The sequence below is a fragment of the Rousettus aegyptiacus genome, unplaced genomic scaffold (assembly GCF_014176215.1).
Source record: "Rousettus aegyptiacus isolate mRouAeg1 unplaced genomic scaffold, mRouAeg1.p scaffold_m13_p_6, whole genome shotgun sequence".
Classification (NCBI taxonomy): Eukaryota; Metazoa; Chordata; class Mammalia; order Chiroptera; family Pteropodidae; genus Rousettus; species Rousettus aegyptiacus.
Window position 1 is genome coordinate 99,853,204 of NW_023416309.1, and position 17,264 is coordinate 99,870,467.

At 49.3% G+C, this 17,264-nt stretch overlaps 1 protein-coding gene and 1 pseudogene across 4 annotated transcripts; both read left to right on the top strand.

Moving 5' to 3' along the window:
- Positions 1-5: 5 nt before the first annotated feature.
- AOC3 (amine oxidase copper containing 3) lies at positions 6-16,565 on the top strand. Of its 4 annotated transcripts, none has more exons than XM_036222246.1 (5): positions 6-1,202; positions 11,247-11,793; positions 14,125-14,410; positions 15,330-15,459; positions 15,658-16,565. In XM_036222246.1, the coding sequence occupies exons 1-5, from the start codon at positions 150-152 to the stop codon at positions 15,931-15,933; spliced, it is 2,292 nt and encodes a 763-aa protein (XP_036078139.1). In that variant the 5' UTR covers positions 6-149; the 3' UTR covers positions 15,934-16,565. The 4 variants fall into 4 exon arrangements, with proteins under 4 accessions (XP_036078139.1, XP_036078138.1, XP_036078141.1 ...); XM_036222245.1 differs by having other exon boundaries at positions 6-312; positions 10,357-11,793; XM_036222248.1 differs by lacking the exons at positions 11,247-11,793; positions 14,125-14,410; positions 15,330-15,459; positions 15,658-16,565 and adding exons at positions 3,289-3,574; positions 3,977-4,106; positions 4,855-4,920; positions 5,000-6,605 and having other exon boundaries at positions 6-1,749.
- Positions 14,591-14,709, top strand: LOC118604178 (annotated as a pseudogene).
- Positions 16,566-17,264: the final 699 nt, after the last annotated feature.

Sequence of the window (17,264 nt, forward strand, 5' to 3'; positions counted from 1 at the left end):
CCCTCAGTCTCCTGTGCCTCTGAATACAGGGAACCTAAACCAGAGTCCAGGATACCCCAATATCGGAGCCAAGAGAGACCCTCTTATGCTGCCCTGAGAATACATATCTCTACTCTGGTTCAATCCTCTGTCCCTCTGTTTATGGGACAATGAACCAGAAGACCACGCTGGTGCTCCTTGCTCTGGCTGTCATCACCATCTTTGCTTTGGTGTGTGTCTTGTTAGCTGGCAGGGGAAGAGATGGGGGTGAACCCAGCATGCCTCCCCACTGCCCCTCCATGCCTCCCAGTGCCCAGCCCTGGGCACACGCTGGTCAGAGCCAGCTGTTTGCAGACCTGAGCCGAGAGGAGCTGACGGCTGTGATGAGCTTTCTGATGCAGCAGCTGGGCCCAGGCCTGGTGGATGCAGCCCGGGCCCTGCCCTCGGACAACTGTGTCTTCTCGGTGGAGCTGCAGCTGCCCGGCAAGGCCGCAGCCCTGGCCCACCTGGACAGGGGGCACCCCCCACCTGCCCGGGAGGCACTGGCCATCGTCTTCTTTGGCAGACAACCCCAGCCCAACGTGAGTGAGTTGGTGGTGGGCCCGCTGCCCCACCCATCCTACATTCGGGATGTGACTGTGGAGCGTCACGGGGGCCCCCTGCCCTATCACCGACGCCCTGTGCTGATCCGAGAGTTTCTGGACATAGACCACATGATCTTCGACAGAGAACTGCCCCAGGTGTCTGGTCTCCTCCACCACTGCTGCTACTATAAACGCGGAGGAAGGAACCTCGTGACAATGACCTCGGCCCCACGGGGTTTGCAATCAGGGGACAGGGCCACCTGGTTTGGCCTCTACTACAACATCTCAGGGGCTGGGTTTTACCTGCATCCCGTGGGGTTGGAGCTGCTGGTAGACCACAAGGCTCTGGACCCTGCCCAGTGGACCACCCAGAAGGTGTTCTTCCAAGGCCGCTACTATGAGAGTCTGGCCCAGCTGGAGGACCAGTTTGAGGCCGGCCTGGTGAATGTGGTGCTGATCCCAGACAACGGCACAGGTGGGTCCTGGTCCCTGAAGTCCCGCGTGCCCCCGGGTCCAGCTCCCCCTCTTCAGTTTCATCCCCAGGGCCCCCGCTTCAGTGTCCAGGGGAGTCAAGTGGCCTCCTCACTGTGGACTTTCTCCTTTGGCCTTGGAGCTTTCAGTGGCCCGAGGATCTTTGACATCCGCTTCCAGGGAGCACGGCTTGCTTACGAGATTAGCCTCCAAGAAGCCTTGGCTGTCCAAGGAGGAAATTCTCCCGCATCTATGCTGACCCGCGACATCGGTGGCGGCCTTGGCATGGGCAAGTACTCCTCGCCCTTGATCCGCGGGGTAGACTGTCCCTACCTGGCCACCTACGTGGACTGGCACTTCCTTTTGGAGTCACAAGCCCCCAAAACAATACACGATGCCTTTTGTGTGTTTGAACAGAACCAGGGCCTCCCCCTGAGGCGACATCACTCAGATATTCACTCCCACTATTTCGGGGGCCTTGCGGAGACAGTGCTGGTCGTCAGATCTGTGTCCACCATGCTCAACTATGACTATGTGTGGGATATGGTCTTCCACCCCAACGGGGCCATAGAAGTCAAATTCCATACCACGGGCTACATCAGCTCAGCATTCCTCTTTGGTGCTGCCCAAAAGTACGGGAACCAGGTTGGGGAGCACACGCTGGGCACCATCCACACCCACAGTGCCCACTTCAAGGTGGATCTGGATGTAGGAGGTAAGACATCCTGATGAGGGAAAGGATTCTGGAAGACGGGACTGAAGAGTTGTCTATAGCTATTTTGGGTTGATGGTGGTTATGTAGGAAAGAACGATTTGAGAACAAGTATGCAGTTTCGGAGTTTCATGCTTCCTCTCTTGCCGAATGGGAGAGAAATGGATTCCGAATTTTATTTAGCTCTCTGGCTGGGTGCACAGTTGCCAATCTCCCTCCACATAACCTCAACAGAAAATCTTGGGAAATGACAAAGCTCAGGGAAGAGGCAGCATCTTCTGGGCTGAGGTCCCCTTTGGCCTCTTCCCTTGCTTGCACTTACATGGGCCCCATTTCAGGGAGGCAGTTTTGTTTTTCAGTTCATTTCTCTGCATCCGGCCTGTGGCACTGGTGTTCTGGAGGATCTGTTTGCATTCTGCCAAGTCCCTAGCACATACAGGCCAGTCACGGAACACCCTAGGTTGGACATTTCCTTGGGAGATGGACCCCCCTCCTCCCTGATTTTCTGTCGGTCTCTGGGCACCTTATACTCCAGATAGTTCCTGGTGGTCACAAAGAGATCTAAGGAAACATGACGTCTTACAATCTGTCTTTTCACTTTCCTTCCCCACATTGTGCTGATCACCAGATTTCTCTTCTGTTCGGCCTCTGAAATATCTCAAACGTGTCTCTGGGCCTCTCTGCCATCCCCATGTTGGTGCCAGCGTGCTCATTCTCTCCCTCCTCTCTCTCTCTCTCTCTCTCTCTCTCTCTCTCTCTCTCTCTCTCTCTCTCTCTTTTCACTCTTCCTCTCAGATTCATGGTCTACTCTGTACCCAGAGAAACCTACAAGCCCACGCCAGCCTGCCTCTTCTTCCTTTCCCCATCACCTATAAGAGCCCATCTACGGAAGCCCTACAAGGCCCTTCCCTTCAGAACGCAGTTCCATCCTACCTTTCAGATTCTTCTGTGCGCTGCTTTAGCCACACTGAAACCCACCCTGTCCCTGGACTCACACACACCACACGTTACGATCAGGCTTCTTTGCTTTTTGCCCATGATTTGCTCCTGCCTAGAATGCCCTACTATGTCATCTCTGCTGATAACATCCTCTAAGGCCAGGGCGAAGTTATCTGGGAATTTACCCCGCTTTTCCTGCCTGTGCCTCTATTCCTATAACCTTGGTTCTTAAATGTGCTTCTCTCACATTGCAGGCCAGTCAGAGCTTTGCCTTCTGCATCCCCTGTGAGAGCAGAAGGGTAAGGATGATGTTCATTCATCTGTGTGTTCCCAGGGCCAAGCATGGGCCTCACACTAATGAGCATAAGTGAATGAACAAATGAAATGATGAATGAATGAAATCCTTGATGAAATATTTTACAGATCAACAGCTTTGGCTGAAAGATTGGAAATATCTTGGGGACAGGGAAGAGAAGTAGGGTGCGTACTGAGTTCTGGGCTTCCTTTTGACCCTCCCCTCTGAAGCCAAGTGGGGACAGGGCAGCTGCATGACAAGCCCTCCCTCCCACCTCTCCCCTAACCAACCTCCACTCAACCTGGCAGGACTAGAAAACTGGGTCTGGGCTGAGGACATGGCCTTTGTCCCCATGGCGATACCTTGGAGCCCTGAGCACCAGATGCAGAGGCTGCAGGTGACCCGGAAGCTGCTGGAGACAGAGGAAGAGGCTGCCTTTCCCCTGGGGAGCATCTCTCCTCGCTATCTGTACCTGGCCAGCAACCACAGCAACAAGTGGGGTCACCCTCGGGGCTACCGCATCCAGATGCTCAGCTTTGCAGGGGAGCCGCTACCCCAGAACAGCTCTATGGAGAGAGCTGTCAGCTGGGGGAGGTGAGTGGCAGGGTGAGGGAGAGGCGGAAGGAGATGAGAGTTGAGAAGGGAGCACTGGAATGGGCAATTGGAAACTCAGTTCAAACTGTATGTGAAGTGAGATAAGAGCTCCAGAGGATTTCCTGGTTATCAAAAGACAGGCACAGTGGGCACACCCACCTGGTGGAGGACTCAGAGCTGAGAACTCTTTTCTCTTTTGTATGGGGGAGGGGCGGTGCTATGAGGTGGCAGCTGGTTAAACAGGAGGACCTCGAAAGCTGTTGGATGACACACTGGGGTTGCATTGGAGTTGCTGTGTAAATGAGATGGGAAAGCTGAGGGTTGTGAGCTCAGCTCCTTTCTGTCATAATAAGGCAACAGGATGGGGTTAAGACCACAGAGGCCTGACCAGTGCTTCCCTAGGTACCAGCTGGCTGTGACCCAGCGGAAGGAGGAGGAGCCCAGCAGCACCAGTATCTTCAATCAGAATGACCCCTGGACCCCCACGGTAGACTTCACTAACTTCATCAACAATGAGAGCATTGCTGGAGAGGTCAGCTGACTATGGGAGGTCTGGAGGGGGTGGCGAGGGGGCACAACGATGAGCCTCCACCTTCTCTTGGGGATCCCTGAAAACTGTCTGGTCTCCTCAGGGGTGGGGCTGACTCCTGCCTTCTCTACTTTCATGGATATGATCGTTATTTCTTGAGGGAATCTTCCCAAGCTGGGAGTTCATTTTAAGACACTGACTGAGGTCCTGGCCTATCCTTGGAGACCCCACAGCCCTCTAAGTCTCAGCTTCATGGACTGAATCCTCTTCAGGCCCTCAGACTCAATTAGGGCCAGAGGTCACCAGGAAAGACCATGTCCCTTGTATCCAAAGCTAATTCCTGGCACGACCACTAAAGAATTAATTTCTGAACATTGGCCTTTTCTGCCTCCTGAACCCTGATCTTCCCTCCTCTATCTCCCTTCCCTCAGTTATAGTTTGGAACTCTCAGGGAGTTAGGCAGGGAGATGCCAAAGTAGCCTGTGGGATCATCATTCCTGCGAGATGAGGAGGCCGATGGAGATGTGATGGGAAATGTCAGGGAAATGTCCAGCACAGGCTGGAACAGAGAGGCAATTGATTACGCTTTAACTTCTGGACCATTAGGGAAAACGTTTAAAGACTTGAGATGCTTTTGAGGGAAGGTGTGCTAGTATAGCAAATCCTTACATACAAGGCTACTGTGAGAGGCAGGCGTGTCATGTCCTTAGCAAAGCGAGGCATCACGATCCTCTTTCTTCTCCCCTACTAGGACTTGGTGGCCTGGGTGACAGCCGGTTTCCTGCACATCCCACATGCAGAGGATGTTCCCAACACGGTGACTGTGGGGAATGGTGTGGGCTTCTTCCTCCGACCCTACAACTTCTTTGACCAGGACCCTTCCTCTGACTCTGCAGACTCCATCTACTTCCGGGAGGATCAGGATGCCGGGTCCTGTGAGGTCAACCCCCTAGCTTGCCTCGCCAAGGCTGCTAACTGTGCCCTTGACCTTCCTGCCTTCTCCCATGGGGGCTTCTCTCACAACTGAGTGGTCCCCAAGATGAGGAAAGTGATCAGGGGCCCCAGAGCCAGAGTGTATGGGGATGGGGAGCAGTAGGCCCTGGGTTGGGCAGCCTGGTGTTCTCTCCTCCTTCCTCATACCCCTGAGGTCACCTCTTCTCCCTCCCCCAAAGTCACCTCCTCCCATCACATTCCCTTTTGTCCCCCTCTCTACTGGGAACATCCTGAACCCATATGCTGAGGACGCAGGGGAGACTCATCTTTACTGCCACCAAACCTCAGTTCCCATCCCAGAGAGGAGAGGAATGGCCTGTTGAGAGCTTGGAATGATTACCAAGCTTTTCCACAGAAGAGTTACCCCCTTTTATTTTTATTTCTGGCTTTCCCAAATCTTTTTAGGCCTTCTCCAGGTTCCTTCTGGCTTGTCCAGTCCCTCCCTTGGGTCTCTGCGATGGGGACAGTTTCCTAGAAGCCCCAGGGCAGTGTTCATTCCTGGCCTATGTATCCATGGATGAGCTGGCCGGGGCTTCTTGGCCTATATTCCCTCTTATCCAAGACTTCCTCCTTCTTTCCCTCTTCCTCTTGCCTACTGTCTCCTCTTCCTCCTGTTCTTACCCATCCTTATATCCTGGGATTGCCCTCCCTGCCTTGAGCAGATGTTCCTCTGCCCTGCTGCTCCTCTAGCCCTCATTTCTCAACTTTAGTCTCCTCTCCTGGCCCTAGGCCTGTGAAAGTTTCAAAATGCAAGGGACATCTAGTTTGAGAGGACAATCCCTGTCTTCCCCTGTGTCTGTCTATGAGGAGTAGGAGTTTCCCCCACCCTAGTCCTGGGTGGAATGTGTTTTCTCTGTCCATTTATTTGTATACCCGCCCCCCTGCCCTGCATTCTCAGCAGAAGATTGTCACAGAGACAGCAACAGCTCAAGTTAGTATTTTAGGTGGTTTTGTGGGTGCAATGGTAACAAGGAATGGTATTCTGTGCCAGGACTGTGTGTGACCAATGACCTCTGTACTCCACAGCAGCTAACACGGGAGGCTGAGTGGCCACCAAGAGTGAGAAGCAGAAAGACACAGGAACTCCAGTAAGGATTGGGTCAGGGGCTGTCCAATCTCATGTAGGCATGCAAGTGAGCCAGGGCTTCTGGGGGAGGAGCCTCCCACTAAGCTATCCCTCCAGAGGTCTGGATTGGGGGCAGATATACAAATAGCAAGAGTTTGGAAAGACCTGAAATGTCCTTCCCTAGAGGATTGGTTAAATAAATTCTGATACAGCCTTACAATGCAATACTATGCAGCTATAAATATATCTCTTTGTACACTAATGGAATAATCTTCCAGAAAAAGGCAAGGTATAGAAGTGTGTCTAGTGCACTTCTCATTTGTGTTTTAGAAGGGAGGAGAAGAATATAAATACATATTTACTTATATATGCATATTCAGAAGAAACGGGTAACACTGGTTGCCTCTGGGGAGGGAACCAGGAGGTTGGGGACAGGGGAGGGAGGGGACTTAGCACTCTATACCTTTTTGTATATTTTGAATTTTGAACCATGTGACTGTGTTACCTATTCAAATTAAATAATAAATAGAATCAAACAGGACCTGACTTTTTCTTTTTTTAATGACATGTCCTTTAAGACAGGTTGTGGGTAGGGGAGGGTAAAGTGACTTAAGGGATAGACCGAGGGACTCAATTTTCCTCAAGTTTTTGATACTAGAGAAATGGGTGTGGCCTCTGGTAACTCCTTTGCTTCTCTTGCTTGAAAATACCTCTGAAGAAAACATTAAACCTCAGTCAATCTCTTCTCTCTCCAGGGGTCCTCTCTAGGTGACCTCAGCCTCTCAAACTTTAATGGCTAAAAATTGTTGTTCCGCCCAAATCCATATTTCTACACTAGAATATCTCTCTTGCACTCTAGACCCACAGAGCCAATTGCCATTTTTCTAGATCTCTATGTTGGAGCTTCCCATGAGCACCTCAAACTAAAAATTGTCAGTTTCCCCCTTAAATTTCCTGCTCTGTGTATGTCCTGCTGGTGAAAGGCTCTACCACCCACCCAGTCACCCAATGGTGTCATGTAAGACACTGTGCCCTCTCTACCGACCCACACCCAATTGGGCACCAAGTCCCATCAACTCTACTCTTAAGCATCTCTAAGAATCATCCCTTCCTCTCTGTCCTCCAGGTCACTGGCCTCATCCTGGCTCTTTGCTTCCTGCCTCATCTTCTCACCTCTAATCTATCTCACACCTAAGCCAGAGTCATCTCCCTAGAATGCAGATCAGAGCAGAATGTGACCTGGTGTCCATGGCAGTGGAGCTGACTGCACGGAGCCTCTGGAGCAGCAGCTCTGCTGAGGTACCAGATTCTTGTTCCAGTCCTCAGCCTGAGGGCTAGGAGTGAACTCAAGCTAAACTCATCTTCGTCACATTCCCAGAGCCTGAGGCCAAGTTTATTCAAAGCAAAATAGGACCTAGTAGGGAGGAGCAGGATATGTGGTCCTATCTCCTGAGTAATTCTCCAGAACGGACACTTTTTCAACAAGTTTTTAGGGTATTAAATTAAATTGATGATTGTGAAGACTAGGATAAAACAATATCAGAGGAAACAGTGTGACAACAAGACACTTAGGGAAGGTGGTCAGGGTGACGACACCTTTTTACATACCTATTCTCCTACCCAGATCACTACCCACCTCCTCATGTCAGAGCCTGGTGATACCCCACTGCAGTGAATATTCTTGACTTCTGCTAGGTAACACTGCTCAGGACAAAAAAAAAACATTTGTCATTATAATGGTGTATCCTTAGTTACGGGCTAAGACTGTAATTTACCAAAGGCCCAGACTCACAGTTGCCTTGTGGCCAGGCGTAGGCCTTGATGTTAAATTTCGCTCCCCCTTAACTCGAGGTCACAAGCCCATTTTCAATGACCCCTTCCTGCCTTAGTTATAACAGCAAATCTGTTGTTTGTCTTGACAGCAAGCTCTCCATCTTACTGCTCAGTCAATGAGAATATCGGGTATGAATTTTACTCCCCAGTACTTGAGGATAGGTATTCGATGTGTTTCTTTATTTTTCTGTAAGAGATAATCAGCTCTGTGTCTTCACTCACATGATTGGCAGGAAATTCAATTACAGGCATGCTTGTGTGTGGTGGGAGGGAGGTGCTCATCTTTAGGGTTAAGTAAGACTCTAGTCTGGGCCTTTGGGGGATGTTCAGCCAGTCTTCAGTTGCAGCAGCCACTGCTGTTATATTCACTTCCGCACTTCTGCTTCCCTGAGGCCAGAGCTGCCAGGGCAGGGATGGGAGGAGGGGTTGACCCACACCGACTTTCTTTTAATGCAAAAGGCCCACTCTCTCTTGCTTGTTCACAAGATGTTTTAAAAACATTTTTTTTTAAATTAAAAATGTTCAAAATACTGTTTCCTATGAAGAGCTTCTGCAGAGCATGAAAACCAGATCAGAAAAAGCAAAACCAGTTCCTGTTGTCCTTGAGGGCAGCGAGGGCTGACCTCTTTGGAGAGGGGGGTTATTTTGTTTAAATTCCATCCTGGAGAAAGGGGAACCTCGCCTTTCTCACCACATTGAAATGAGCCCCATTACTCCTTCCACAGTTTTACAAAACAAGGGAGAGGAAAACCTGTCGAGTGTTCATACCCAAATAAAGCTGGTTACATGAATATTTATAGATAATTGACCTTTCTTGGATTAGTTAACCTGGTTTAATTTGCACAGGTTCTGAGATGTCTCACTGTCTTCCTCGAATTACTACTTTGCTTAAAACACAAACTGCACAAGACTTCCTGACTTTAGGTCTCCTGATCGCCCTCCTTCTCATCTTCACCTCACACCAAATACACTGACCTTTTAGCCATTCCTTGCCCATGCTGAGGCTGCTTCGAGTTTCTGTATCTTTGTACCTTCTGTACCTTCAGCTGGAATGTCCTCCTCATTCTTTAGCTGGAGAATGCATTCTGTCTGCAAGGCCAGTTTAACGTCTGTTTCTGGGGAAGTCTTCTTGGAAATGTCCACCTTAGAAAGGATTCTTCCCCAAGCTCTTGAGAGAATCACGGCCCCTCTCTGGGACCCTCAGTCTCTCCCAGTTCCTCTCACGACCTGGCTGCCCAGATCATGGTGGTCTCCTCATATCACCTGGCAGAGAATGGAGGCGGCTTTGCTCTCCGCCTCTGCAAAATTTTGGAGGAAGTTTTTCTGTAGTTGAGGGTTGCAGGCTGTTAGGTTAATTCCATAGCCAGTTTTCCAGGTACCCTGACCTCTGACCTGGCCCATCAGCCCTGCTCAAGGTGGTGGTGGGAGGGGGTCTCTGTTACATTCTTCAGCCTCTGGACCCTCTCCAACTCCTGACTGGCCTCACACACTGCGTGCTCCAATGATTTAGGATGCTCAGGGCCTCCACGGTGTAACCTGCCTGGATCAGCCCTTCAGGCCCTGGCTCCTCCCAGGTGCTTTGTGTTCTCAGCATTACTCCCAAGCATCCCTGGGGCTGCTGGTAGGGTTATGATTGATAAGAGGAATAGGAGAGAGTGTTGAGTAACAGAGCCTGGAGCGTACCACAAACTAGAGGAAAGAAGGAGGAAATCTGGGTGGACAGGTGTGGGCAGGTGAGTTTCCCTTGCAGCCGAGAGAAAGGTTCCATCTGGAGGGGGGAGGAAGAGCCCAAAGATAGTCCCTTTCTGCCTCTGTCACTTCTTCCTCTTGCCTCCCTCCTGCTGTGTAATCTCCAAAACCAAACCCTCCCCTACTTCATTCCCCATCCCTGATCCTGAGTGTTTGATTTGGAACAAGAAGACAGAGGATTACGTGGGCCACTTATTAAAGTCCATGTTCCTACCTCAGCCCCACCTCCTGAGCCTAGCCTGATGCCTGGCCCCCTCCAGGTCCAGCTCCCAACCCTCTGCCCTTATCTTTAATGTACCCATGATGCCTCTTGCCCAACAGTACCACCCAGAGACCAGGAACCTCCAGAGACTGAGAGAGGAATCCTGCACCCAGGTCCTGTCTGTTTATCTTTCTATCTCCCATTCTGTGTTCTGATTCAAGAGCCTGGGGACAGCCCAGAAGCTTTAGCTATGGTTGTCTTCATTATTCTGTCCCTGTATAGTGTTCTGGTGATAGGCTTGGGTGAAGGTGGAGCTGGGAATGAGAAAGAAGTTGAGAGAAAATGTAAACCAGGCCAGACTCCCCACTGCCCCTCCATGCCTCCCAGTGCCCAGCCCTGGGCACACGCTGGTCAGAGCCAGCTGTTTGCAGACCTGAGCCGAGAGGAGCTGACGGCTGTGATGAGCTTTCTGACGCAGCAGCTGGGGCCAGGCCTGGTGGATGCAGCCCGGGCCCTGCCCTCAGACAACTGTGTCTTCTCAGTGGAGCTGCAGCTGCCCGGCAAGGCCGCAGCCCTGGCCCACCTGGACAGGGGGCACCCCCCACCTGCCCGGGAGGCACTGGCCATCGTCTTCTTTGGCAGACAACCCCAGCCCAACGTGAGTGAGTTGGTGGTGGGCCCGCTGCCCCACCCATCCTACATTCGGGATGTGACTGTGGAGCGTCACGGGGGCCCCCTGCCCTATCACCGACGCCCCGTGCTGATCCGAGAGTATCTGGACATAGACCACATGATCTTCGACAGAGAACTGCCCCAGGTGTCTGGTCTCCTCCACCACTGCTGCTACTATAAACGTGAAGGAAGGAAATTCGTGACGATGAACACAGCCCCCCGGGGTTTGCAATCAGGGGACAGGGCCACCTGGTTTGGCCTCTACTACAACATCTCAGGGGCTGGGTTTTACCTGCATCCCGTGGGGTTGGAGCTGCTGGTAGACCACAAGGCTCTGGACCCTGCCCAGTGGACCACCCAGAAGGTGTTCTTCCAAGGCCGCTACTATGAGAGTCTGGCCCAGCTGGAGGACCAGTTTGAGGCCGGCCTGGTGAATGTGGTGCTGATCCCAGACAACGGCACAGGTGGGTCCTGGTCCCTGAAGTCCCGCGTGCCCCCGGGTCCAGCTCCCCCTCTTCAGTTTCATCCCCAGGGCCCCCGCTTCAGTGTCCAGGGGAGTCAAGTGGCCTCCTCACTGTGGACTTTCTCCTTTGGCCTTGGAGCTTTCAGTGGCCCGAGGATCTTTGACATCCGCTTCCAAGGAGAGAGAGTGGCCTATGAAATCAGTGTCCAGGAGGCCTTAACTGTCTATGGCGGCAATTCTCCTTCTGCTCTGCGAAGTCGATACACAGATGGTGGCTTTGGCTTGGGCCACTTCTCTTCGCCCCTGACCCATGGGGTGGACTGCCCCTATCTGGCCACCTACGTGGACTGGCACTTCCTTTTGGAGTCACAAGCCCCCAAAACAATACACGATGCCTTTTGTGTGTTTGAACAGAACCAGGGCCTCCCCCTAAGGCGACATCACTCAGATATTCACTCCCACTATTTCGGGGGCCTTGCGGAGACAGTGCTGGTCGTCAGATCTGTGTCCACCATGCTCAACTATGACTATGTGTGGGATATGGTCTTCCACCCCAACGGGGCCATAGAAGTCAAATTCCATACCACGGGCTACATCAGCTCAGCATTCCTCTTTGGTGCTGCCCAAAAGTACGGGAACCAGGTTGGGGAGCACACGCTGGGCACCATCCACACCCACAGTGCCCACTTCAAGGTGGATCTGGATGTAGGAGGTAAGACATCCTGGTGGGGGAAAGGATTCCAGTAGAAGGGGCTGAAGTCTCCATGCCAAGTTTTAAAAATTGCCATTGAAACATTAAAAATGGGAAAGTATATGAAGTAAGTGTGAAAGTCAACAGATTCCTCAGAGATTTTCACTCTTAGTGGATCAGTTATTCTTTCACACTTAAAAACAGTCTTCTGTATTATTAAATATCGTGTCTGCAATTATAATTTATTACATTGTATACTATGTGTAAATATGATAAACTGATACGCATATTTAGATTTTTTTGATATCAAATTTGGGTTGTAAAACATATTTATTTCACCACTTCTGTCATAATAACGTATCATTCATGCAAGCAACAAATATCAAGTGAATGCATATTTGTGCCAAGCACTGCACTAACACAATTTCACAAAAGAAACAACATTCCTACTCTCAACCACAAAAATGATGTTATGTCGTTATGTCATTCTCAGTGCATCATATCAAGGGGTACGTTGATACATCTTATTATAAGTGACATCAAACTCAAGAACTTGGTTAAGGTGACGTCTTCTGGCTTTCTCCATTATAAAAGTTAATATTTTTCCATCTGCAATAAATAAATATTTTGAGGAAATTACTTTGATGTTACACAGATAACCTATTTCTTTTCTTCTCAGACTTCTGCCCACTAATTTTAGCATATTGGTGGATTTTTCTTACAACAATTATTACTAATGTGTTCCCCTACTGGTCATTTACATTATCTTCCTTATTCTTTATATATTTATTAATTGGAATTCTCCATAAGAAAGAGTTATTCCTCCCGGTACTATCATTTAATTGTATCCCAAATTGTTCCATTTTTGGCCATTGGGAGATCTTTCATTTTGGTTCCTGTGTCCTTTTGACATGACTCTGTCATTTTTGGAGCATTTCTTTATTTTCTGGTACCACAAGAAATTTCAACTTGTTTTTTCCCCTGTTCCAGACCTGAAATCAATCTACCACTTCTCCCAGGAGCTCTGATTCCTATTATTGGAGAATAGTATTTAGAAATCAAGATCTAAGTCCAGGTGTGCTCATTATGACTGGGCTCTTGTCGCTTTTAGGCTCTCTCATTGGACTTAGCTAAAATATACACATGTGTATTCTAACTGACACATACATCTCTTTTTATCTCTGCATCTAAGCAATGAAGACTCACAAAGAGCACCTGGAATGGTATCGGACACACAGTGAGAAGGATTAGCTATTGCCATATTATCCACATGAACCTGCTTGTGTGGATGTACCAGAAAGAACTCTTGGCCTTTAATTGTTACCTATGTGTAGAAACCCTGGCATGTGAACTAGGGGCAGTGAATCCACAAAAGGAAACTGAGGGTTTGCTTAAGCAGTCTCTGTTCTCTTCTGGTCTTGGGAGGCATAGAGGGAGCTTCCAGCAAGTTTTGGTTTACTGCTCTTCAGTCTCAGATCATTTAAGTTGGGATCTAGTTAGACTCTAACAAATTATTCAATACCCCCAAAAGTTCAGGTAAACTGATTGGCTTCGGATCTGCTCTTAATTCCTTGCCAAACTCCAAACTATGGGAAACACCTCCAAGCACTGGGCCCAAGCAGCATTGGGCCCAAGGTCTGGCCTACACGTCTGCTATTGATGTGTAGTGGAGCCACTCTATATTGGTTTCCTCCATGTACGCAGTGTAGAGCCAGGCTAAGATCTGGGGTCTCTAAGCGCTGTCACAAAACTAACCGTGTACCCTTGGTTACAAACCAGGACATGTTATTTAAATTCTCTAAGCTGCAGTTGTCCCACCTGTAAAATGGGGATGATTGTAATTCCTTCTTCATCAAATTGTTGTACGAGTAAATCATCAACACTAAAGCACTTTGCATGCTGCTGTGCCGAGCATCTTCAGGTTCAATAAATATGAGCTACGTTTACATGCTATGTTGTTAGTTTCATGATAAAGCTGTCCTGGTGATGCCATGGGGCTTCATATGAAGCACAGACCCCGTCCTCGGGTCAGAAAGATCCTGACTCTGCACATCGCCTGCAAGACTGCTCCAACCTCAGGTGAACCACCTTCCCTTGCAGCCCCTCAGAGGGAGGTCAGGGGAGGACCAGTCACAAGGCATCTGGGACTATAATCAGAGGTTACATCAGGGAAAAAGACCATCTCTAAATATCTGGGTGAGGGACATCTTGGGGAGGAGAGGAGAAGTAGGAGGCACGCTGAGTTCTGGGCTTCTCTTTGGCCCCACTCTGAAACCAGGCGGGGACAGAGCAGCTGCACGACCAGCCCTCCATCCCACCCTTCCCCTCACCAACCTCCCTTCAATCTGGCAGGACTAAAAAACTGGGTCTGGGCTGAGGACATGACCTTTGTCCCCATGGCGATACCTTGGAGCCCTGAGCACCAGATGCAGAGGCTACAGATGACCCGGAAGCTGCTAGAGACAGAGGAAGAGGCTGCCTTCCCCCTGGGAGGCGCCCACCCTCGCTATCTGTACCTGGCCAGCAACCACAGCAACAAATGGGGTCACCCTCGGGGCTACCGCATCCAGATGCTCAGCTTTGCCGGGGAGCCACTACCACAGAATAGCTCTATGGAGAGAGCCTTCAGCTGGGGGAGGTAAGTGGCGGGGTGTGAGGCTGGGGGAGATGGACTGTAAGAAAGGCCCAATGTTGCTGGGAACCCAGATTCCTCAACCTCCCATGGGTGTGCATGCACACACTTACTCATCACACATGCTCATACACACACTCAGAGTCCTGTGGCCACAATCTTTAGCCATTTAAAATGAAGCCTACTGTCTACAGCCATGCCACCTTGAACAATCCAGATCCCATCTGATCTTCAAAGGTTAGCAGGGTCAGGCCTGGTTAGTACTTGGATGGGAGACCACCTAGGAAGATGAGGTGTTGTAGGCGTAAAAAATAAAATAAAAAATTAAGGGATTGTAAACTGACAAACTCCTTGCAATCTGTGAGGTCAACCAGGGGTTGCCTTGCTTAAAAATAATAATAATAAATAGTAAAATAAAAATGAAGCCTACTGGCTGCAGAGATGAATGGAGAGATACATGTGGAATCAAATATAATAAAATGTTAAAGGTAGAATCTGGGTTGTGAGTATATGCGTGTTCACTATACTATTCTTTCAACTTTTTTGTGGGTTCAAAATGTTTACAATAAAGATTGGAGGGGAAAACAAAAATAAAAGAGGAACGCAGATCAGAGGGAGTATTGCATCAAATCCAGGCATTTGATATAGAGAAATTGACCTAAAATGGGCAACAGGCCATGTCCATGCATTTGCATCCGGGGCTCGAGCTCTGATCTGGATGGATGCACGAGCGACATTTGGACCAGAAGTCTAGAAAATGGGCCAGGTAATGTTTGAGATACAGGATGTTGAACAAATGTGGGAACTCTGAGAGACGGGGAGAATGGGGAAAATGTGCTCATTTTTCCTTTGTGTTCCCTCTTCAGTGTAACTTCAGACAGTAGACAAGTTGATGACCTGCGATTCTAACCCATGTCTCCTGTAGGTACCAGCTGGCTGTGACCCAACGGAAGGAGGAGGAGCCCAGCAGCACCAGCATCTACAATTTGAATGACCCTTGGACACCCACTGTGGACTTCACTGACTTCATCAACAATGAGACTGTTTCAGGGCAGGTCAGTCAGCAGAAGGCAGAGGGAGCATGGATGAGCCACTTTACTCGCAGGCCAGGTTCCTTGAAGAAACGAAGCTTTGTGATTTCACATTTTTTTGTGGATCAGTGAGCTGAATCCTTATATACAAGGCTACTGCAGGAAGCATGTGTTTCCTTAGCAAAGCCAGGCATCATGATCCTCTTCCTTCTCCCCTACTAGGACTTGGTGGCCTGGGTGACAGCCGGTTTCCTGCACATCCCACATGCAGAGGATATTCCCAACACAGTGACTGTGGGGAATGGTGTGGGCTTCTTCCTTCGACCCTACAACTTCTTTGACCAAGACCCCTCCTCTGACTCTGCGGACTCCATCTACTTCCAGGAGGATCAGGATGCCGGGTCCTGTGAGGTCAACCCCCTAGCTTGCCTCACCAAGGCTGCTAACTGTGCCCTTGACCTTCCTGCCTTCTCCCATGGGGGCTTCTCTCACAACTAGGTGGTGCCTGAGATAAGGAAAGTGATCAGGGGCCCAGAGGCCAGGGCGTGTGGGGAGGAGGAGCAATAGGCACTAGGCCAGGAAGCCTGAAGCCCTCTTCTCCTTCCTCACACCTTGAGGTCCCCTTCTCCTCCACCTCAAGGTCCCCTCTCTCCCTTACATCCCTCTCCTTGCTGGAGGCATCCTGAGCCTGTGATACCTGATGTTGGGGTGGGGGGAGGACAGACTCAGCTTTGTTGACCCTTGACCTGCTGAGTTCCCCATCCCAGAGAGAAGAGGAATTTCCAGCTGGGAGCCTGGCATGATGGCCAAGCTTTTCCCCAGAATACTTCTGGGTTTTTTCCTAACAGTTTTTTAGTCTTATTTTTTATAGTGCGATATAATTCACATACCATAAAATTCACCCTTTCAACATGTGTGTATATTTCATTGGGGTTTAGTATATTCGTAAAGTTGTGCAACCATTGGCACTATCTAATTTCAGAAAATTTTCATCACCTGAGAAAGAAACCCCATCCCTGTTAGTAGTCACTTCTTATTTCCCTTCGACCCCTTTCCAGCTCTAGGCAAACAGTAAGCTTTCTGTCACTGTAGATTTACCTATATTCTAGACATTTCATTAAACAGATCTAAACAACACGTGGTGTTTTGTGATTGGCTTCTTTCACTCAGCATGATGTTTCAAGGTGCATCCATGTTATAGCATAAATCAGTATTTCATTCCTTTATGACCAAATAATATTCTATTGTACGAATACACCATATTTGTTTATCCATATCAGTTGAACATTTGGGCTGTTTTACTTCTGTGTTATTATCAATAATGCTGCTACGAACACTATTGTACAAACTTTCATGTGGACATACATTTTCATTTCTCTTGGGTGTACACCTGGGAATGGAATTGCTGGATTGCATGGTAGCTCTGTGTTTAATCATTTGAGGAACTACCAGATTGTTTTCCAAAGTGATGACACCATTTTGTTTTATTGTGGTAAAATATACATAACCTAAAATTTACCGTGAGACCATTTTTAAATGTACAGGTCAGTGGCATTAAGCACATTCAGAAGCTTTTTTTGGTCCTGCCCAGCTCCTCTTCTGTCCCAGGGCTGGGAAAGCCTTGAACACGCAGAGGGCTGTCCTATGGGAGAAAAGGACAGTCCATGGTTGTCTCCTTATGGGAGACATTTGTTTCTGGACAGCTTTCTTCATTTTGTCTTTCTACTTCTCACTATCTAAACAAAAATGTTCCTCCTGTCACCTTGTCATCTGTTTACACTGCCAAATAATCTTCTAAGTTCCTGCTATTTACATAGGCCATGTGGAGT